This window comes from Camelina sativa, chromosome 4 (assembly GCF_030686135.1).
Source record: "Camelina sativa cultivar CO46 ecotype springtype chromosome 4, ASM3068613v1".
Lineage (NCBI taxonomy): Eukaryota > Viridiplantae > Streptophyta > Magnoliopsida > Brassicales > Brassicaceae > Camelina > Camelina sativa.
The window spans coordinates 16593402-16616192 of record NC_141883.1 but is presented as its reverse complement, the minus strand read 5'-3'; the positions used below and the strand labels follow the sequence as shown (position 1 = coordinate 16616192).

At 35.3% G+C, this 22791-nt stretch overlaps 2 protein-coding genes and 2 long non-coding RNA genes across 4 annotated transcripts; 1 reads left to right on the top strand and 3 right to left on the bottom strand.

The window, feature by feature from the left end:
* Nucleotides 1–3252: 3252 nt before the first annotated feature.
* Nucleotides 3253–3906, bottom strand: LOC147945833 (uncharacterized). Its single transcript, XR_015596767.1, has 2 exons — nucleotides 3754–3906; nucleotides 3253–3664 (listed from the first exon to the last, which is right to left on the bottom strand). It is a non-coding gene; the product is annotated as an uncharacterized LOC147945833 (long non-coding RNA).
* A 2671-nt stretch (nucleotides 3907–6577) lies between these two features.
* LOC104780338 (farnesoic acid carboxyl-O-methyltransferase-like) lies at nucleotides 6578–8049 on the bottom strand. The gene is made up of 3 exons (XM_010504836.3): nucleotides 7898–8049; nucleotides 7132–7776; nucleotides 6578–7019 (listed from the first exon to the last, which is right to left on the bottom strand). The coding sequence occupies exons 1-3, from the start codon at nucleotides 7964–7966 to the stop codon at nucleotides 6687–6689; spliced, it is 1047 nt and encodes a 348-aa protein (XP_010503138.1). The 5' UTR covers nucleotides 7967–8049; the 3' UTR covers nucleotides 6578–6686.
* A 1011-nt stretch (nucleotides 8050–9060) lies between these two features.
* LOC147945832 (uncharacterized) lies at nucleotides 9061–10719 on the top strand. The gene is made up of 2 exons (XR_015596149.1): nucleotides 9061–9328; nucleotides 9764–10719. It is a non-coding gene; the product is annotated as an uncharacterized LOC147945832 (long non-coding RNA).
* Nucleotides 10720–10876: 157 nt separating this feature from the next.
* LOC147945831 (putative FBD-associated F-box protein At1g32375) lies at nucleotides 10877–22237 on the bottom strand. Its single transcript, XM_087509383.1, has 6 exons — nucleotides 22028–22237; nucleotides 19251–19439; nucleotides 16473–16661; nucleotides 13767–13884; nucleotides 11234–11418; nucleotides 10877–11098 (listed from the first exon to the last, which is right to left on the bottom strand). Exons 1-6 carry the CDS (start codon nucleotides 22235–22237, stop codon nucleotides 10877–10879), a joined length of 1113 nt encoding a protein of 370 aa, XP_087365509.1.
* Between the last annotated feature and the right edge of the window lie 554 nt (nucleotides 22238–22791).

Below are 22791 nucleotides of genomic sequence, written 5' to 3'. Positions count from 1 at the left end.
ACAATAAAAACACATTTTTAAAAAATTGAAAAAACTAAACGTAAAAGTAATAAAAAGCACAAATCACTCCTTCAAAAAATCCTAAACTTTTCTCATCCAAAACTAAATTACCACGATTTCTAAAATGGGAAAAATGTCATTAAAATCCCCAAATCTATATTTTGTTGATTTAAAGTCTGAACTCTACATTTGGAGGGAAAAAACACCAATTATTTGTTGACTTCCACATAAATCGCAAACTTTCGTTGATCTAGCCTTTTGAGGCACAACATTAAGTGATCAAACGGAAAAATTAAACGGGATTAATTATCCGTTAACGAGATCTATTAATAGCAAAACGACGCTGATTATAACACCCTAAGACTCCCAAATTAAGAAATCGATTCTCAATTTCCCCAATTCACAAACCCTAATCGATCTCAATTTATCTTTTCTTCTTCGATTTCTCTCTTTTTCTTCGAGTTGACAAGATGAGTTCTAGCTCAGAGACATCGGTGGTAGCTTTATTCGACCGTGGAGTGCCATTGAAGTGTGTTTTGTGGAGCCGGTGTAATGATCTTTACATCGAGAACTGAAGAGAATCCTCGTCGACCGTTCTTCCGGTGTATAACAAAAAGAGATCTGGAATCTTCTCGTCATCGAAGATATCATGTTCGATTAGGGTTAGATCGATTAGGGTTTGTGAATCGGGGAAATTGAGAATCGATTTCTCAATTTGGGAGTTTTAGGGTGTTATAAACAGCGTCGTTTTGATATTAACGAATCTCATTAACGGATAATTAACCCCGTTTAATTTCTCCGTTTGACCACTTAACGTTGTGCCTCAAAACACTAAGTCAACGAAAGTTTGCGATTTATTTGGAAGTCAACAAATAATTAGTGTTTTTTTCCACCAAAAACAGAGTTTGGGCTTTAAATGACATTTTTCCAATAACATCTTCATTTCTAAAATCGTTCTACGGCTACAGCTTCCTCTATTATAAAACTCAAGTGCAACTGTAATTCAATCTTTATTTCTGTCCCTTGACCTCTTGCATCATTTTATTCGATTCACTGATAAAGGTTTAGATTTTTTTTTCTTTATCTCAATTCCATAAGCTCTATAACTTTCCACTTTAAATTAATATGATCCTCTTTGGTGCAAACAAAATGAAGATGTTATTGGATTAATTATAGTCAAATTCCTAACTGCTATCGAATATGGAATGGAAGATGAAGAGCTCTTATATCCTGAAGTTGCGAAAGTCATGTCAAAGATAAACTTGGAATAATTCTCGCACATTGAATTTATCGTGGATAAAAAAAGGTGCTAAAATCTGTTATGTGTTTGGTTACACTGATTAGCTTATAAGCACACCCTTATGCATATGTATCTTCTAAGAATACACACATATAAGCATTTCATTAAATCTTTGCAATAGAGGAATATATATATATATATATATATATATATATATATATATATATATATATATTAAAACATTAGTGAAACGGCAATTGATTCTAAATTCATGATATGATCTACAAGAAGGAGTGTTACGCACCACTTTATCGTGTTGCTGAAATTGCTGAAGTGGAATTATGGAGGTAACTTCTTCAGACCGTTCGTCTAAACTGTTTAATATTCAACTTCTATTATTGAAGCAAGGTTAGTTATAACATTGCGTTAATCAAATTTTCATCGCTTGGTTATAATTCTTTAGATAATGTCATTATATGTACGGATCTCAAAGTTTAGTTTATTTAACAGAAAAGTGTACTTTGTTTGCAATCTAGATCCACATTGTAACTTGATATGCAGTAAATCCTGAAAGTGGGGTGTTGACCAAGTTTTCTAAGCTACAAAACATGTCATAAGATTGCTAATGAGAGAAGATGTGCTACAAATGTTGAGAAATAGAATCCTCATAGATGGTGTGACAGTTCACGTGAAGATAATGAGCACAACTGCCAAAGATGTTGAGGCACTACTCAACACACTTGTTGTAAGAACATATATGAAGTTCCAAAGTAGTATAGGAGGTAAGTAATATATGAAGTCTAGCTGTATGACTACTTTGAAGAGTTGGAGTACATAAGTTTGATGTCAACTTGGACAAGCCAAGAGACGGCTGTTGAGCTAGATAAACATTTTGAATAGAAGATTCAAGATGGAAACATAAAGAAAACATTCTTTATCCATAAAGAAAAATAAAATTTCTCAATTCCTAGTTTTGGTTTAGAATAGGAAAATCCTATTAGGGTAAAAATAGGAATTTTGTCAACTTAAGATTGAAAGATTGTTATAAATACCAAGAAAGCGCTTCACAAAGATTTGAGCGCTTCAAAGAGATGTACACAAAGTGTGTGGCGTTGTCCACCAGATATGATTTAAGATTTATTGGTGGTTTATTCATCTAAAAAAAATGAGATTTAGTAGTGGTCTATATCATATGAAGTAATTGCAATCTTATTCTAGTGGATTTGTTTTGACTAGGTCTCGAGGATGTAGGAAAAACCAAACATCGTTCATAAATTCTCTGTGTTGTTTACTTGATGCTTATATATACTCGCACTCAACATAGAAGCTACTCTAATGATGAAAGAACAGGTTGGAAGGAATGACAAGGTAAAGGAAATAATCCATGAAGATGACTTGAATACAATTTTGAACCTGAAAATTAGCAGTGGTGCAGAGGGAAATTTCTTGGGAAGGCATTACACAGAAATTGGTATACACACGGTGAAGTCAGAATATATAACCTCCCCTGGTAATGTTTTACTAAAAGCTGCAATTTGAAAGCTACACATAGCCCCAATGATTAAAGATTTTCTTTGGAGGTTATTATTTGGAGCTGTATCAACTGATGCTTGAGATCACGACACATCAATCAATACTCTCTCTATCTTCGATGTTGCAGCGTTGATGAAACAATAGCTCATCTGTTTTTTTATATAGTATGCCACATAACATGATTTTGGATCCGATCCAACAGTTCTGTACGTATGTGGAGGAAAAATTACAAGTGATTTTCTCTATGAATTCAGGTCAGGGTTTAGATGATGTCTACAAACAACTGCCATTTTGAATTTTATAGAGGATTTAGAAACTATATAGAAATATGTTATCTTATCAACAAAAGCATATTACATGGAGATCTTGTATTAGCCAGGCAAAGAAGGACGCAAAAGAATGGTTGGATGCTATGGTAGTTGCAGATTATCTCTCTCTCTCTCTCTCTCTCTCTCTAGGAATGGATTGTCGAACACAAATACAAAACGAGTATATATTATATATATATCATGACTGAAATAAGAAGTGTACAGAACATGAGATTACGTACATAGGGGGGGGGGGGGGGGCAAGCAATGATAAGCTTTTCCCTTGATGTATTATTTGGAAGCAAAAGAAACTTGAACATAAACACACACAAATGTTATGTCCTCACACCGAATATGGAAATAGAAGTCACACTTGGTAATTATATGTTGAGGTTATTTCAAGCATTTTTCTTGCAGTGGCAGTGTTTGTCAGTTCCCTCAATAACCCCGCCGCAAGCAGTAGGGTAGTTGGCTGCGCAACACTTACAACACTCATCATTATTGGTTCCGTGGGCGGACGGGCACTCGTCGAGGAACACAGGTGAAGTACATCCTGGGCATGTAGCCTCGCTAGCAAGGATTCCTAGATATTGACATATTCATCAGCACAAGATAATTAAGAGACATGCAAGTGCAAAGTACAATCAACTTTGTAAAACTAATATTATATACCATTTGAAGCTATTAGGAGAACAACCAAGAGAACAGTGAAGCTGACGGAGTTGATGATGTTCTTTGCCATTTCTTTTCTTCTTTGCTTTGCCTTCGGTAAAACTCTTGTTCTTTTTGTTTTTCTTTTGGAGAAGCTGTAAACTTTGATAATTCAAATTCGTAGGTGTGGTCATCTATTTATACTCAAAATTTTGTAACTTTGTTATATTAGTTTAATCACTTCTCTCTTCTTTCTGATTTTCCCAAGTTCATAGTGTCGCCACAATTATGCAAGGCCGTCTTTGTTATCCTCTTTTTTAAAACATACGCTTGTCTTTAAAAAAGTTCAAAGAAGGTCATCTCTGTAAACAAATTCAACTTGTATGTTCATTTTTCTTTAGTTTGAAATAACTATTGTTTAAAATTGATATTGTTGTTGTCGCATACAGAGTAAGCAGGAATCTTGGCAATTCTTTAATCCAAAAATGATATTGATCTATCTTCATTATTTCATTAATTAATTTTAGGGTTTAGCAACAACGAAACAATCATGGCGACATTATCTCCTAACTTCTATGTATGCCAAATTAAATAATCTTGGAAAAATACTTAGGTTCATACCTCTCTCAACCAATCATTCAATCTAATATTTTATTTAAAAAATAAATCAAAATTAAATTAAAAACAAAACAAATTAAAGAAATAAATTATGTATATTTTATTTAAGGAAAGTTAAATATTGGCTTGATTTAGATTTTACAATTAATCAAAGTTATGTATATCGGTTTAGATTTATAAATGAGAATTAGGGTTTAGATTCTACAACCAAAAAAATATTATATGTCGGTTTGGGTTTACAAATGAGGTGGTTAGAGTTTAGATTTTACAATTAGAACAAAATTAGATGTGTTTGGGTTTACACCATTATATTGTTCAGGTGACGGGATGAACTATTCCGTTAATGGAGTTAACTGTTCCGGTGATAAATGTGGAATCACAAACCCAAATTCCATATTGAAGGTTTGATTTGACAAATTTGACACTTTGGTGGTTTTAGTTGGGAGTATAATAGTTTGAAGGTTTAAATTGTAAGTCGTTGCCACCTTAGTGGTTTTTTATGGGATTTTCCTTTTATTTCTATATTATTAAAATTAATTAGCTTAAATAAAAAACTGTTACATCTATATATACATTTTTGGAGACATTTAGCAAATAAATCATAGAGTTGAAACTTATTTAAAATCATGCCATTAACATTAATTTTACAATTATTTTTTATTTTAAATAATATCAAATTTGGGATCTAGCTTAAGAAGATTTTCTCCTATTCAAATTTCCAAAAGTATCGGACAAACACCCATTAACTTTAAATATTTTCTATTTAATTAATCCATTCTTTAAAAAAATTGTTGATAATAATTTATTTTCATGTGTTTAGAAGCCAAGTGATTAAACTGTTGATAATAACTTTATTGTTTCAAAAAATTTGAGGCCCGAACTGTCACAAATTGTTAAAAAAAAAAAAGTACTTCTTTACCTAAGTGTTTTTCAGTAGCTAATATATTAATATATAGATTTTCAATCCATACTAATAAGAAATAATTGATATAAATCAAACTTTACAAAAAAAACACTCTACCATTTTAATAGACTTGCACAACTATAAATACAACAGTGTTAATTATATAGAGATAAAACAACCAAAATTACAAAGTCAAATTAGAGTATACTCATATAATTATAAAAATAGAGTATATTATGTAATACTATTATCTCTACATTGTAAATTAAAAAGAAAAATCACAAAAAGTATATTTGTTGACTAAATTAAATTTAATGAATAATAAAGATATTCTAACTTGTATATAATAAACCACTACATGTAGACAATGAAAATTATATACTACATAATGTATTGATGTAAAACTATAGTAGATTAAAAAATACAAAATATATTATATACATATATAGTTAATATAATAAAGAAATTTTATTTTGCATTTCTAAAAAAAATATAGTCTTGCGGTGTACCGCGGGTGAATATCTAGTTTAATTTGAGAAAATCAAATCAAAATAGTTGGGTTAGAGAGCATTGTTGTCTAAAAATTGCATTGTGGCTATTATGTGAAAAATGTAAGTGATTTTGTTAAACCATGAAAAAAAAAGTTTTTGGTGGGTTTGTGAAAATTACTTATTTATGGATTTATATATTATAGTTGTAAACCTAAAGTGGCCTTTACCAGTTTACAATAACCGGCCCTTGCACCCTCATTTTTTTTTTTTTTTTGCTGAAAATACTCACAAAGTTGGACTGGACCTCGGTTTACAACGAGATACAGAGACAAAGCAAATCGGAAAACTGATAAATTCTTTCTTCAAACTCACTTAAGTTTAGTTCGTATAATCTACTTCTAAATTTGACGCAAGTGGCATTTTCCATTTGCTTTACTCCTAGTTGTAGCTTCCCAAGAGTATAACCCAAAGTTAATGTTTTCCTATTTAATGACACAACTCTTTGTAGATAAAGTATATTAAACTATTTGTGTGTAACAACTACTTAACAACTTCCACTAATCTTCCACTAAACAACTCCAACAACCTCACTAGACTACAGTAGTAATCTTCTCTAGTTACTCGAATTCTTTAATTACTTTAGATGGAAAACCAAAATGACATCAGTCAAGACTCAAGAGTCAAGAGAGACAAAGTAGTCCATTGCTTGTAGTTGTTATATAATGAACATGCCTTGACAACTTTTTAGATATAAATAAATAACAATAATGCAAAAGACATTATAGGAAAATAATAGTAACTGATATTTGAAAGTAAGATGTGTAGCATGTGATACTCATAAAAGAAAGGGATTGTTTAAAAGATAAAAATACAACACAACACACATCATTGTAATCACATTATTAGAGTCTCAGATTTATTTCATTTCATAGATCACGAATTTAGTTTTTTCGAAGCACAATGAGGAACTGCATTCCGGGTTTGGCTTTGGCTAATTGAGGAAGCATTTCTTGTGTCTTCTCTCTCACAAGCTCATACGTTTTCTCCATAGCATCTTGCCCAAATAATGCAGCTACAGATCCTCCAAGTGAGGCCTTAAACGCAAGCGTCAAATAATTGGTGTCTAACGGATACTCTCCCTTCCCATGAGTAATCTTCTCGAATGCCTCAATCGTGAAAGACCCGTTATCCTCGATGATTTGCTTCAAATCATCCGCTTGTGTAGCATAGATGGGCAATTTGAAAGCGTCAAGCTTTTGTTGATCTATTATACCCTTTTAAATTGAAGGAAAAATACAAAAAAATATATAATATGTTAGTATTCGATTAGTACTAATCTTATGAGGTAGAAGAGTTGATAAATCTTTTATGAGTTTCGAAGTTTACCTGTTTAGCAAGTTCATTAAGAGAAGATCCAATGCAATCAACCATCATTCCTTCAACGGATTCAAAGAATTGAATTCCATTTAGACGACATGATCCAAGAAGCAATAGCAATCCACCGGACACAAACTCTTGAGCTCTAGCGTTGAGGAAACCGCCCACGTCGTTCTTGTATTGTTCGAAATACAATTTTTCAACCACTTCTGAAGATCCAGAGCAGTGTATCTCCTCGTTCCACGCAGGGGAGTCACGGTCTTTGATCCCATTGGGAATCTTGGATATGAAATGGAGTGAGTAAGAAGAAACCCCCAAATGGAGACTATCTCTTGGAAGGACACGACCAAAGAAAGAACCCGGAACTCCAGTTGCGAAATATTTTCTTGCTGGAGGAAGTGTCTTGAAGAGAGTGTTGAAATCGTTGTTGGAAGAATCATTGAAGAAAACTTGGAACTCTTTGTCCTTGAGACTACTTTCACCCTTGTACTTGAGTTCCACAGCATCAATTATGATTTGTACCGCGTTGAATGTGTTCGGTCCAGATGAACAACCGAAATCTGCTATGTTAATGAGATTTGAACTAGTGTCGATGTCTAGCTTCGTTGAGATTACTTCATTGATATTCTCCTTTGCAGCTATAACCAATGCTCCCTATGAACCAATAAATGTTTTGCAATAAATAAGACATGATTTGTTATTAGATTTTTTTTTCTATAACATGATTTTAGTAGAAGCTAAATAATAAAAACGATATCATATATGAATACTAAACCTGGTATTTCGAATGTTCTCGGTAACTATCGGGACCTTCACCGCCGAGCATGGAGTATGTAGTCGACATCTTTGATCTCTCTTTGATCTCTCTTTGATCTCTCTTTGATCTCTTGTCTTGTGATGATTTACTTTTTATGTGTTAAGGCTGTGAGTGATGATGGGTGTGTTAAGTGGAAAACTTTGTGCCTACTTATATTGCATAGTGGCCTAATTAATAAATATATTGGCCTCGTTTTATTGATGAATAAACTAATTAATTTAAGTTATCATATTTTAAACATTGTCAGGGAATCAAAGTAACAATACTGATCTGGAGACAGCTAGCCCAATAATGTGGACTTTTCAACTCTTATATACCAAGAACGTGCCAATGAATAATATATTACGTAGTCTAGTTAGTTGATAAGATTAAAAACTTCAGAATTATTAAACAATGTTTTTACAAAAAGATATGATATGATATGATTCCCTGACTGTGTTTAACATATGAATGATTCCGTATGACAATAATGTTAATGTTATAAAATATAACGCAAATATATAATATTATTATATTATATGTATATGTGTATATATGTATGTATATTATATACATACTATAGTAAATAAATAGACAGAGATCGAGAGTAGAAGGGAGAAAGTTAAACAATGATCCTCTTCTTATTATTGTTGTTGTTTTTACTATTACATTGAAGCAAAATACTACTTGGAGATATATAGAGAAGTTAATGATAAGGAGATAAGAGAAAAATACTACCTTGGAGTCCAAATTGCTTAGAGAGGAAGTATGCGATAGGTGATTTTATAACACTTAAAGATAAAACTAGACAGCCACAACGTACAGTCCAAAACAATTCTAAAATGTTTCCATGCAACCAATTTTGTTTTCCATTTTTTATAGGAATTTTATTGATTTATCATTATCAAACCCTAGTCCCTAAACGTGATCTAAATCTAATATCACTTCTCGCTTTAAAAAAGATGTTTTTTTAATTGTTTCTTAGCCCACAGTAGAGAAAAGAAAACAATAAGGAAACGATTGTAACAAAAGGCACGCGCATGCAATAGGGTTGAGGGGTACTTTCACTTTTTCGGAAGAAGTCGTAAGTTCTACGTAAGGCCTTCCCTTATTTTAGAGAGAATCCACAAGAGATCGGGTTTAGGAATCCTAAAAATAGTTAGTTTGCGTGCCAAAGAAAAAAATTTCTTAATTCTTTTGCTACTTATTCCCACCACCATTGCCACTGATTGTGAAGTCGTTGGCTCGTTGAGAATCGAAAAACGTAAATGCTACTCGTAAAAGGGAAAGCGTACCACAATAAGAGAAAAAGGGGGGATATCCAGAAGGAGGAGAGAACGACGCTCGGTGAGTTGGCAAACAAAGAGAGCCGAACCGCTGAAACACAAAATTTGGACATCGTACGTGAAGGTGAGGATGTGACTTGTGAATTTGTAGTTTGTTTAAACTTTCATGTTGGTGTTGTGAAAATCTAGTTTAATTTGATAATCCCCTATATAATAAAACGGAAGTACACAACCTTTTTGTGTAGACTATATAATATTGATTATAAGATTAATTATTTAATTAATTAATAGGTTATACGTTATATGGGTTGTAACCATTAGTTAAATCTTGATTTGAGATCCTCTTTGAAAAAATATTCCAAGAGGGGACCTTATATAATGATCTCCTTTCCATTATATAAGGTCCCTTCTCAGCATTGTAATCTTTCAAGTTTTTATGAAATAAAATGAGAGTTTTCTTAGGTTTTCTTCTGAGATAGAAGCAACCACCCTTTTCTCCTTCTTCTTGTGTGTGAATCCTTGAAGACTGAGATTTGACTTATCATAGATCATTTCACAGATCTGTGTGGCGTCCTTCAATCCACCCATCTATCTCTTCATCGTCCACTGCTACCAAATAGACAGAACAGTGTTTTCAACTATTTGTCTATTTACCATCTCTTCGCTGCATTCCATCTATCATCCATCGAATAGGCAGAAAAGTGTTATCAACCATTTGCCTATTTCCATCTATCCACGTGGGTTCCCTCATCTGGGTTCCTATATCATCTGGTATCAGAGCTAAATGCTCCAAATCAGGTTTTATCTATCCCTTTTGTTTCAGTTTATTTCCCTTTGTTTGCTTCAGTTTGTGTCTGTTTCAGTTTGTTTTGTTTTATTTCGTTTATCCCTTTTAGATCTATTATTTTCGTGTGTTCTTTTTCTATTTTGATGTTCATCTTCTAAAAAGAAAACCCTAAAAAAAAAAATCGTTCAGATCTGTTTATTTGATTGCCCACCTATGTCACCAAAGTGCACTTATCTTTTCGGTCAATGGTCATGAGAGAATTTCAGAGTTAAGCGTGTTTGAGCTGGAGTGTTCTCAGGATGGCTGACCTTCCGGGCAGTGACTATCGGAATTGTGCGAGTGAGGACAAAAGACAGAGAAATATCATATGGTGATCACAGGGAAAAATCATGTGGTGATTTGTAGGGACGGTAAAAAGTCTTTAAAGCCTCCCGCACGTAGCAAACCGGCCGTCGGATATGGATGGGCTCACAGGCCTAGTGAGAGGACATGAGGCCCATTAAGGAAGGTGGGCACATGGACTGAGATTGGACATAGGCCCACTGAGAGATGGCGGTCGGGGCGTTACAAAAAAATTATATTTGAATTAAAGATTTGAGTTTACAAAACTAAAAGTTGGATTATATTTTTTTTGAATTATGTTTATGGTTTAGCTTATTTTTAATTTATGTATCAACTTATATACATCTGTTTATTAAAAAACATGCAATAACCGTTAAAACCCGAAACTGTGATACATATGCTTTTTTTATGGTTTCATTTTTTGTAAAACCACAAAACTAAACCAAAAAACCGAACTTCCAGCCCATTGATGATTGATATGCATGAGCGTGAGCCTGATATTGTGATGTTATACTTAAGGTGATGATGCTAGGTTTGTTACAATCATAATCGATTGCTTATATCTTTATTCTTTACGAGAATCCACGATTCCCAGCATTGTTTAGCACCAAATCCACAAGCATTAATTCTACAGTCTGTACACATACTCCTTGGAAGTGTGACTGAGATTTCAGTAATCGAAGCATCAATCTCGATTATCAGCTCACGCACTCTGCCATTAACAGCAGGTCCAACAAATACTCGAATATCTATAGCACCAAACTTCTGACCAAGTTTTAAACACATACACTTTCTAGAACCGGAGCCTCATGCAACAGCAAAAGAACATAGCAAACTGACAAATCTAAATTTAGGAGACAAAAACATAAGAAAATTCAGATCGAACACCAACCAACAAACCAACAATATGTTAATTGACGACCACAACGTCAGTCGAATGGCAGGTGAACGCCTTGACAAAAATGCCTTGATCATCTCAAATTTCTTGTCGAGGTCATCAATCGATTTTGAGGAGATGGATACCTTTTTTAAACCGCTTCCGTTTCTTAAGATGAATGCTGCCACTTGTTTCTCTTCTTCTTTTCCTTCATATTGTAACCATTTTAAGGTTTCAAGACTTGATGACAAACATTTTGGAACTAAACACGGCTCAATCCAGTTATCCAGTAAGGGCGTGGTTCATGGGGAGGGAAATGTTGCTTGATTAATAGCAGAGTGGATTAGAACCAAGTCAACCAACACATGTACTGCTCAAAGCCAAATATATTAAAATCAAGTTTAGATCCACCAACCTGTTCTAATTTGAGATGTTTTAATTTAGGGGAATCTCTGAGCATACACAAAAGTGTATTCAACCACTCTGGTTCACACGTGCATATCTCTAAATATACAAGACTTATAAGAAACAACCAACGGGGGTTTCATCCTATAAAAGTGAGAAACATTAAGTACATGAGATATGTTAGTGGCAACATATTAAATATTTTGACCCAAAGATTGGAGAAATAAAAATATGTAAGTTAGAGTGATGAGGACATTAGTAGTCAAATTTTCGAAGAACCCGTTCTGCCATTTCCCGAAGAACCCGTTCTGCCATTTATTGAAGAACCCGTTCTTCCAGTTTCTGAAGAACCCGTTCTGCCAATAATGGTACACAAACCTATGACAAGGTTGGGAGCAAGAACCTTAAGGCAACAATTCAACAAGTCCATTGCAAGTCTGATTACTCTCATGAAGCTAGAAGATTCCAAAGAGAAGACTCCACAAACATCATTTATGCCAGTTCTACAAGAAATTAAAGAACCCGTTCTTTTCATCATTTCCGAAGCAATCAAAGAAGGGCTGGAACGTGCATGAGAGTTATTACCAAGGTAAATGTTTGAATTCAAATAATAACTAATGGTTCTTTTCTTGTTTTGCACGAATCGACCGTTGGGTCTTTTGAGTCTTTAATTTATTAGGTCCTAAAATCGAGTTTCTTGTTTTTGCAAATTTAGTCCTTTTATATGTAATAAATTTTGACCCTAGAAGGTCCCCCGCTGTTGGATCATTATATAAGGTTCCTTCTCAGCATTGTAACCTTTCAAGTTTTTATGAAATAAAATGAGAATTTTCTTAGGTTTTCTCCTGAGATAGAAGCAACCACCCTTTTCTCCTTCTTCTTGTGTGTGAATCTTTGAAGACTGAGATTTGACTTATCATAGATCATTTCACAGATCTGTGTGGCGTCCTTCAATCCACCCATCTATCTCTTCATCGTCCACTGCTACCAAATAGACAGAACAATGTTTTCAACCATTTGTCTATTTACCATCTCTTCGCTGCATTCCATCTATCATTAATCGAATAAGCAGAAAAGTGTTATCAACCATTTGCCTATTTCCATCTATCCACGTGGATTCCCTCATCTGGGTTCCTATATCATCTGGTATCAGAGCTAAATGCTCCAAATCAGGTTTTATCTATCCCTTTTGTTTCAGTTTATTTCCCTTTGTTTGCTTCAGTTTGTGTCTGTTTCAGTTTGTTTTGTTTTATTTCATTTATCCCTTTTAGATCTATTATTTTCGTGTGTTCTTTTTCTATTTTGATTGTTCATCTTCTAAAAAGAAAACCCTAAAAAAAAAATCGTTCAGATCTGTTTATTTGATTGCCCACCTATGTCACCAAAGTGCACTTATCTTTTCGGTCAATGGTCATGAGAGAATTTCAGAGTTAAGCGTGTTTGAGCTGGAGTGTTCTCAGGATGGCTGACCTTCCGGGCAGTGACTATCGGACTTGTGCGAGTGAGGACAAAAGACAGAGAAACATCATATGGTGATCACAGGGAAAAATCATGTGGTGATTTGTAGGGACGGTAAAAAGTCTTTAAAGCCTCCCGCACGTAGCAAACCGGCTGTCGGATATGGATGGGCTCACAGGCCTAGTGAGAGGACATGAGGCCCATTAAGGAAGGTGGGCACATGGACTGAGATTGGACATAGGCCCACTGAGAGATGGCGGTCGGGGCGTTACAAAAAAATTATATTTGAATTAAAGATTTGAGTTTACAAAACTAAAAGTTGGATTATATTTTTTTTGAATTATGTTTATGGTTTAGCTTATTTTTAATTTATGTATCAACTTATATACATCTGTTTATTAAAAAACATGCAATAACCGTTAAAACCCGAAACTGTGATACATATGCTTTTTTTATGGTTTCATTTTTTGTAAAACCACAAAACTAAACCAAAAAACCGAACTTCCAGTCCATTGATGATTGATATGCATGAGCGTGAGACTGATATTGTGATGTTATACTTAAGGTGATGATGCTAGGTTTGTTACAATCATAATCGATTGCTTATATCTTTATTCTTTACGAGAATCCACGATTCCCAGCATTGTTTAGCACCAAATCCACAAGCATTAATTCTACAGTCTGTACACATACTCCTTGGAAGTGTGACTGAGATTTCATTAATCGAAGCATCAATCTCGATTATCAGCTCACGCACTCTGCCATTAACAGCAGGTCCAACAAATACTCGAATATCTATAGCACCAAACTTCTGACCAAGTTTTAAACACATACACTTTCTAGAACCAGAGCCTCATGCAACAGCAAAAGAACATAGCAAACTGACAAAGCTAAATTTAGGAGACAAAAACATAAGAAAATTCAGATCAAACACCAACCAACAAACCAACAATATGTTAATTGACGACCACAACGTCAGTCGAATATAAGATGACAGGCAGGTGAACGCCGTGACAAGAATGCCTTGATCATCTCAAATTTCTTGTCGAGGTCATCAATCGATTTTGAGGAGATGGATACCTTTTTTAAACCGCTTCCGTTTCTTAAGAGGAATGCTGCCACTTGTTTCTCTTCTTCTTTTCCTTCATATTGTAACCATTTTAAGGTTTCAAGACTTGATGACAAACATTTTGGAACTAAACACGGCTCAATCCAGTTATCCAGTAAGGGCGTGGTTCATGGGGAGGGAAATGTTGCTTGATTAATAGCAGAGTGGATTAGAACCAAGTCAACCAACACATGTACTGCTCAAAGCCAAATATATTAAAATCAAGTTTAGATCCACCAACCTGTTCTAATTTGAGATGTTTTAATTTAGGGGAATCTCTGAGCATACACAAAAGTGTATTCAACCACTCTGGTTCACACGTGCATATCTCTAAATATACAAGACTTATAAGAAACAACCAACGGGGGTTTCATCCTATAAAAGTGAGAAACATTAAGTACATGAGATATGTTAGTGGCAACATATTAAATATTTTGACCCAAAGATTGGAGAAATAAAAATATGTAAGTTAGAGTGATGAGGACATTAGTAGTCAAATTTTCGAAGAACCCGTTCTGCCATTTCCCGAAGAACCCGTTCTGCCATTTATTGAAGAACCCGTTCTTCCAGTTTCTGAAGAACCCGTTCTGCCAATAATGGTACACAAACCTATGACAAGGTTGGGAGCAAGAACCTTAAGGCAACAATTCAACAAGTCCATTGCAAGTCTGATTACTCTCATGGAGCTAGAAGATTCCAAAGAGAAGACTCCACAAACATCATTTATGCCAGTTCTACAAGAAATTAAAGAACCCGTTCTTTTCATCATTTCCGAAGCAATCAAAGAAGGGCTGGAACGTGCATGAGAGTTATTACCAAGGTAAATGTTTGAATTCAAATAATAAATAATGGTTCTTTTCTTGTTTTGCACGAATCGACCGTTGGGTCTTTTGAGTCTTTAATTTATTAGGTCCTAAAATCGAGTTTCTTGTTTTTGCAAATTTAGTCCTTTTATATGTAATAAATTTTGACCCTAGAAGGTCCCCCGCTGTTGGATCATTATATAAGGTTCCTTCTCAGCATTGTAACCTTTCAAGTTTTTATGAAATAAAATGAGAATTTTCTTAGGTTTTCTCTTGAGATAGAAGCAACCACCCTTTTCTCCTTCTTCTTGTGTGTGAATCTTTGAAGACTGAGATTTGACTTATCATAGATCATTTCACAGATCTGTGTGGCGTCCTTCAATCCACCCATCTATCTCTTCATCGTCCACTGCTACCAAATAGACAGAACAGTGTTTTCAACCATTTGTCTATTTACCATCTCTTCGCTCCATTCCATCTATCATCCATCGAATAGGCAGAAAAGTGTTATCAACCATTTGCCTATTTCCATCTATCCACATGGGTTCCCTCATCTGGGTTCCTATATCATCTGGTATCAGAGCTAAACGCTCCAAATCAGGTTTTATCTATCCCTTTTGTTTGCTTCAGTTTGTGTCTGTTTCAGTTTGTTTTGTTTTATTTCGTTTATCCCTTTTAGATCTATTATTTTCGTGTGTTCTTTTTCTATTTTGATTGTTCATCTTCTAAAAAGAAAACCCTAAAAAAAAAATCGTTCAGATCTGTTTATTTGATTGCCCACCTATGTCACCAAAGTGCACTTATCTTTTCGGTCAATGGTCATGAGAGAATTTCAGAGTTAAGCGTGTTTGAGCTGGAGTGTTCTCAGGATGGCTGACCTTCCGGGCAGTGACTATCGGAATTGTGCGAGTGAGGACAAAAGACAGAGAAATATCATATGGTGATCACAGGGAAAAATCATGTGGTGATTTGTAGGGACGGTAAAAAGTCTTTAAAGCCTCCCGCACGTAGCAAACCGGCCGTCGGATATGGATGGGCTCACAGGCCTAGTGAGAGGACATGAGGCCCATTAAGGAAGGTGGGCACATGGACTGAGATTGGACATAGCCCCACTGAGAGATGGCGGTCGGGGCGTTACAAAAAAATTATATTTGAATTAAAGATTTGAGTTTACAAAACTAAAAGTTGGATTATATTTTTTTTGAATTATGTTTATGGTTTAGCTTGTTTTTAATTTATGTATCAACTTATATACATCTGTTTATTAAAAAACATGCAATAACCGTTAAAACCCGAAACTGTGATACATATGCTTTTTTTATGGTTTCATTTTTTGTAAAACCACAAAACTAAACCAAAAAACCGAACTTCCAGCCCATTGATGATTGATATGCATGAGCGTGAGACTGATATTGTGATGTTATACTTAAGGTGATGATGCTAGGTTTGTTACAATCATAATCGATTGCTTATATCTTTATTCTTTACGAGAATCCACGATTCCCAGCATTGTTTAGCACCAAATCCACAAGCATTAATTCTACAGTCTGTACACATACTCCTTGGAAGTGTGACTGAGATTTCAGTAATCGAAGCATCAATCTCGATTATCAGCTCACGCACTCTGCCATTAACAGCAGGTCCAACAAATACTCGAATATCTATAGCACCAAACTTCTGACCAAGTTTTAAACACATACACTTTCTAGAACCGGAGCCTCATGCAACAGCAAAAGAACATAGCAAACTGACAAAGCTAAATTTAGGAGACAAAAACATAAGAAAATTCAGATCGAACACCAACCAACAAACCAACAATATGTTAATTGACGACCACAACGTCAGTCGAATATAAGATGACAGGCAGGTGAACGCCTTGACAAAAAATGCCTTGATCATCTCAAATTTCTTGTCGAGGTCATCAATCGATTTTGAGGAGATGGATACCTTTTTTAAACCGCTTCCGTTTCTTAAGATGAATGCTGCCACTTGTTTCTCTTCTTCTTTTCCTTCATATTGTAACCATTTTAAGGTTTCAAGACTTGATGACAAACATTTTGGAACTAAACACGGCTCAATCCAGTTATCCAGTAAGGGCGTGGTTCATGGGGAGGGAAATGTTGCTTGATTAATAGCAGAGTGGATTAGAACCAAGTCAACCAACACATGTACTGCTCAAAGCCAAATATATTAAAATCAAGTTTAGATCCACCAACCTGTTCTAATTTGAGATGTTTTAATTTAGGGGAATCTCTGAGCATACACAAAAGTGTATTCAACCACTCTGGTTCACACGTGCATATCTCTAAATATACAAGACTTATAAGAAACAACCAACGGGGGTTTCATCCTATAAAAGTGAGAAACATTAAGTACATGAGATATGTTAGTGGCAACATATTAAATATTTTGACCCAAAGATTGGAGAAATAAAAATATGTAAGTTAGAGTGATGAGGACATTAGTAGTCAAATTTTCGAAGAACCCGTTCTGCCATTTCCCGAAGAACCCGTTCTGCCATTTATTGAAGAACCCGTTCTTCCAGTTTCTGAAGAACCCGTTCTGCCAATAATGGTACACAAACCTATGACAAGGTTGGGAGCAAGAACCTTAAGGCAACAATTCAACAAGTCCATTGCAAGTCTGATTACTCTCATGGAGCTAGAAGATTCCAAAGAGAAGACTCCACAAACATCATTTATGCCAGTTCTACAAGAAATTAAAGAACCCGTTCTTTTCATCATTTCCGAAGCAATCAAAGAAGGGCTGGAACGTGCATGAGAGTTATTACCAAGGTAAATGTTTGAATTCAAATAATAAATAATGGTTCTTTTCTTGTTTTGCACGAATCGACCGTTGGGTCTTTTGAGTCTTTAATTTATTAGGTCCTAAAATCGAGTTTCTTGTTTTTGCAAATTTAGTCCTTTTATATGTAATAAATTTTGACCCTAGAAGGTCCCCCGCTGTTGGATCATTATATAAGGTTCCTTCTCAGCATTGTAACCTTTCAAGTTTTTATGAAATAAAATGAGAATTTTCTTAGGTTTTCTCTTGAGATAGAAGCAACCACCCTTTTCTCCTTCTTCTTGTGTGTGAATCTTTGAAGACTGAGATTTGACTTATCATAGATCATTTCACAGATCTGTGTGGCGTCCTTCAATCCACCCATCTATCTCTTCATCGTCCACTGCTACCAAATAGACAGAACAGTGTTTTCAACCATTTGTCTATTTACCATCTCTTCGCTCCATTCCATCTATCATCCATCGAATAGGCAGAAAAGTGTTATCAACCATTTGCCTATTTCCATCTATCCACATGGGTTCCCTCATCTGGGTTCCTATATCATCTGGTATCAGAGCTAAACGCTCCAAATCAGGTTTTATCTATCCCTTTTGTTTGCTTCAGTTTGTGTCTGTTTCAGTTTGTTTTGTTTTATTTCGTTTATCCCTTTTAGATCTATTATTTTCGTGTGTTCTTTTTCTATTTTGATTGTTCATCTTCTAAAAAGAAAACCCTAAAAAAAAAATCGTTCAGATCTGTTTATTTGATTGCCCACCTATGTCACCAAAGTGCACTTATCTTTTCGGTCAATGGTCATGAGAGAATTTCAGAGTTAAGCGTGTTTGAGCTGGAGTGTTCTCAGGATGGCTGACCTTCCGGGCAGTGACTATCGGAATTGTGCGAGTGAGGACAAAAGACAGAGAAATATCATATGGTGATCACAGGGAAAAATCATGTGGTGATTTGTAGGGACGGTAAAAAGTCTTTAAAGCCTCCCGCACGTAGCAAACCGGCCGTCGGATATGGATGGGCTCACAGGCCTAGTGAGAGGACATGAGGCCCATTAAGGAAGGTGGGCACATGGACTGAGATTGGACATAGCCCCACTGAGAGATGGCGGTCGGGGCGTTACAAAAAAATTATATTTGAATTAAAGATTTGAGTTTACAAAACTAAAAGTTGGATTATATTTTTTTTGAATTATGTTTATGGTTTAGCTTGTTTTTAATTTATGTATCAACTTATATACATCTGTTTATTAAAAAACATGCAATAACCGTTAAAACCCGAAACTGTGATACATATGCTTTTTTTATGGTTTCATTTTTTGTAAAACCACAAAACTAAACCAAAAAACCGAACTTCCAGCCCATTGATGATTGATATGCATGAGCGTGAGACTGATATTGTGATGTTATACTTAAGGTGATGATGCTAGGTTTGTTACAATCATAATCGATTGCTTATATCTTTATTCTTTACGAGAATCCACGATTCCCAGCATTGTTTAGCACCAAATCCACAAGCATTAATTCTACAGTCTGTACACATACTCCTTGGAAGTGTGACTGAGATTTCAGTAATCGAAGCATCAATCTCGATTATCAGCTCACGCACTCTGCCATTAACAGCAGGTCCAACAAATACTCGAATATCTATAGCACCAAACTTCTGACCAAGTTTTAAACACATACACTTTCTAGAACCGGAGCCTCATGCAACAGCAAAAGAACATAGCAAACTGACAAAGCTAAATTTAGGAGACAAAAACATAAGAAAATTCAGATCGAACACCAACCAACAAACCAACAATATGTTAATTGACGACCACAACGTCAGTCGAATATAAGATGACAGGCAGGTGAACGCCTTGACAAAAAATGCCTTGATCATCTCAAATTTCTTGTCGAGGTCATCAATCGATTTTGAGGAGATGGATACCTTTTTTAAACCGCTTCCGTTTCTTAAGATGAATGCTGCCACTTGTTTCTCTTCTTCTTTTCCTTCATATTGTAACCATTTTAAGGTTTCAAGACTTGATGACAAACATTTTGGAACTAAACACGGCTCAATCCAGTTATCCAGTAAGGGCGTGGTTCATGGGGAGGGAAATGTTGCTTGATTAATAGCAGAGTGGATTAGAACCAAGTCAACCAACACATGTACTGCTCAAAGCCAAATATATTAAAATCAAGTTTAGATCCACCAACCTGTTCTAATTTGAGATGTTTTAATTTAGGGGAATCTCTGAGCATACACAAAAGTGTATTCAACCACTCTGGTTCACACGTGCATATCTCTAAATATACAAGACTTATAAGAAACAACCAACGGGGGTTTCATCCTATAAAAGTGAGAAACATTAAGTACATGAGATATGTTAGTGGCAACATATTAAATATTTTGACCCAAAGATTGGAGAAATAAAAATATGTAAGTTAGAGTGATGAGGACATTAGTAGTCAAATTTTCGAAGAACCCGTTCTGCCATTTCCCGAAGAACCCGTTCTGCCATTTATTGAAGAACCCGTTCTTCCAGTTTCTGAAGAACCCGTTCTGCCAATAATGGTACACAAACCTATGACAAGGTTGGGAGCAAGAACCTTAAGGCAACAATTCAACAAGTCCATTGCAAGTCTGATTACTCTCATGGAGCTAGAAGATTCCAAAGAGAAGACTCCACAAACATCATTTATGCCAGTTCTACAAGAAATTAAAGAACCCGTTCTTTTCATCATTTCCGAAGCAATCAAAGAAGGGCTGGAACGTGCATGAGAGTTATTACCAAGGTAAATGTTTGAATTCAAATAATAAATAATGGTTCTTTTCTTGTTTTGCACGAATCGACCGTTGGGTCTTTTGAGTCTTTAATTTATTAGGTCCTAAAATCGAGTTTCTTGTTTTTGCAAATTTAGTCCTTTTATATGTAATAAATTTTGACCCTAGAAGGTCCCCCGCTGTTGGATCATTATATAAGGTTCCTTCTCAGCATTGTAACCTTTCAAGTTTTTATGAAATAAAATGAGAATTTTCTTAGGTTTTCTCTTGAGATAGAAGCAACCACCCTTTTCTCCTTCTTCTTGTGTGTGAATCTTTGAAGACTGAGATTTGACTTATCATAGATCATTTCACAGATCTGTGTGGCGTCCTTCAATCCACCCATCTATCTCTTCATCGTCCACTGCTACCAAATAGACAGAACAGTGTTTTCAACCATTTGTCTATTTACCATCTCTTCGCTCCATTCCATCTATCATCCATCGAATAGGCAGAAAAGTGTTATCAACCATTTGCCTATTTCCATCTATCCACATGGGTTCCCTCATCTGGGTTCCTATATCATCTGGTATCAGAGCTAAACGCTCCAAATCAGGTTTTATCTATCCCTTTTGTTTGCTTCAGTTTGTGTCTGTTTCAGTTTGTTTTGTTTTATTTCGTTTATCCCTTTTAGATCTATTATTTTCGTGTGTTCTTTTTCTATTTTGATTGTTCATCTTCTAAAAAGAAAACCCTAAAAAAAAAATCGTTCAGATCTGTTTATTTGATTGCCCACCTATGTCACCAAAGTGCACTTATCTTTTCGGTCAATGGTCATGAGAGAATTTCAGAGTTAAGCGTGTTTGAGCTGGAGTGTTCTCAGGATGGCTGACCTTCCGGGCAGTGACTATCGGAATTGTGCGAGTGAGGACAAAAGACAGAGAAATATCATATGGTGATCACAGGGAAAAATCATGTGGTGATTTGTAGGGACGGTAAAAAGTCTTTAAAGCCTCCCGCACGTAGCAAACCGGCCGTCGGATATGGATGGGCTCACAGGCCTAGTGAGAGGACATGAGGCCCATTAAGGAAGGTGGGCACATGGACTGAGATTGGACATAGCCCCACTGAGAGATGGCGGTCGGGGCGTTACAAAAAAATTATATTTGAATTAAAGATTTGAGTTTACAAAACTAAAAGTTGGATTATATTTTTTTTGAATTATGTTTATGGTTTAGCTTGTTTTTAATTTATGTATCAACTTATATACATCTGTTTATTAAAAAACATGCAATAACCGTTAAAACCCGAAACTGTGATACATATGCTTTTTTTATGGTTTCATTTTTTGTAAAACCACAAACTAAACCAAAAAACCGAACTTCCAGCCCATTGATGATTGATATGCATGAGTGTGAGACTGATATTGTGATGTTATACTTAAGGTGATGATGCTAGGTTTGTTACAATCATAATCGATTGCTTATATCTTTATTCTTTACGAGAATCCACGATTCCCAGCATTGTTTAGCACCAAATCCACAAGCATTAATTCTACAGTCTGTACACATACTCCTTGGAAGTGTGACTGAGATTTCAGTAATCGAAGCATCAATCTCGATTATCAGCTCACGCACTCTGCCATTAACAGCAGGTCCAACAAATACTCGAATATCTATAGCACCAAACTTCTGACCAAGTTTTAAACACATACACTTTCTAGAACCGGAGCCTCATGCAACAGCAAAAGAACATAGCAAACTGACAAAGCTAAATTTAGGAGACAAAAACATAAGAAAATTCAGATCGAACACCAACCAACAAACCAACAATATGTTAATTGACGACCACAACGTCAGTCGAATATAAGATGACAGGCAGGTGAACGCCTTGACAAAAAATGCCTTGATCATCTCAAATTTCTTGTCGAGGTCATCAATCGATTTTGAGGAGATGGATACCTTTTTTAAACCGCTTCCGTTTCTTAAGATGAATGCTGCCAGTTGTTTCTCTTCTTCTTTTCCTTCATATTGTAACCATTTTAAGGTTTCAAGACTTGATGACAAACATTTTGGAACTAAACACGGCTCAATCCAGTTATCCAGTAAGGGCGTGGTTCATGGGGAGGGAAATGTTGCTTGATTAATAGCAGAGTGGATTAGAACCAAGTCAACCAACACATGTACTGCTCAAAGCCAAATATATTAAAATCAAGTTTAGATCCACCAACCTGTTCTAATTTGAGATGTTTTAATTTAGGGGAATC

Bases quoted from the DNA above. Each gene is read 5' to 3' on its own strand.
- LOC147945831 (XM_087509383.1), bottom strand. From the start codon at position 22,237: ATGTGTTTAAAACTTGGTCAGAAGTTTGGTGCTATAGATATTCGAGTA. The intron at 16,662-19,250 runs GTAAAGAATAAA...AAACTTGGTCAG, and splicing joins GCTGGGAATCGTGGATTCTC to AAGTTTGGTGCTATAGATAT. The intron at 11,419-13,766 runs GTATGTGTACAG...TACAATATGAAG, and splicing joins CTCAGTCACACTTCCAAGGA to GAAAAGAAGAAGAGAAACAA.
- LOC104780338 (XM_010504836.3), bottom strand. From the start codon at position 7,966: ATGTCGACTACATACTCCATGCTCGGCGGTGAAGGTCCCGATAGTTAC. The intron at 7,777-7,897 runs GTTTAGTATTCA...ATTGGTTCATAG, and splicing joins GAGAACATTCGAAATACCAG to GGAGCATTGGTTATAGCTGC. The intron at 7,020-7,131 runs GTAAACTTCGAA...TCAATTTAAAAG, and splicing joins TTAATGAACTTGCTAAACAG to GGTATAATAGATCAACAAAA.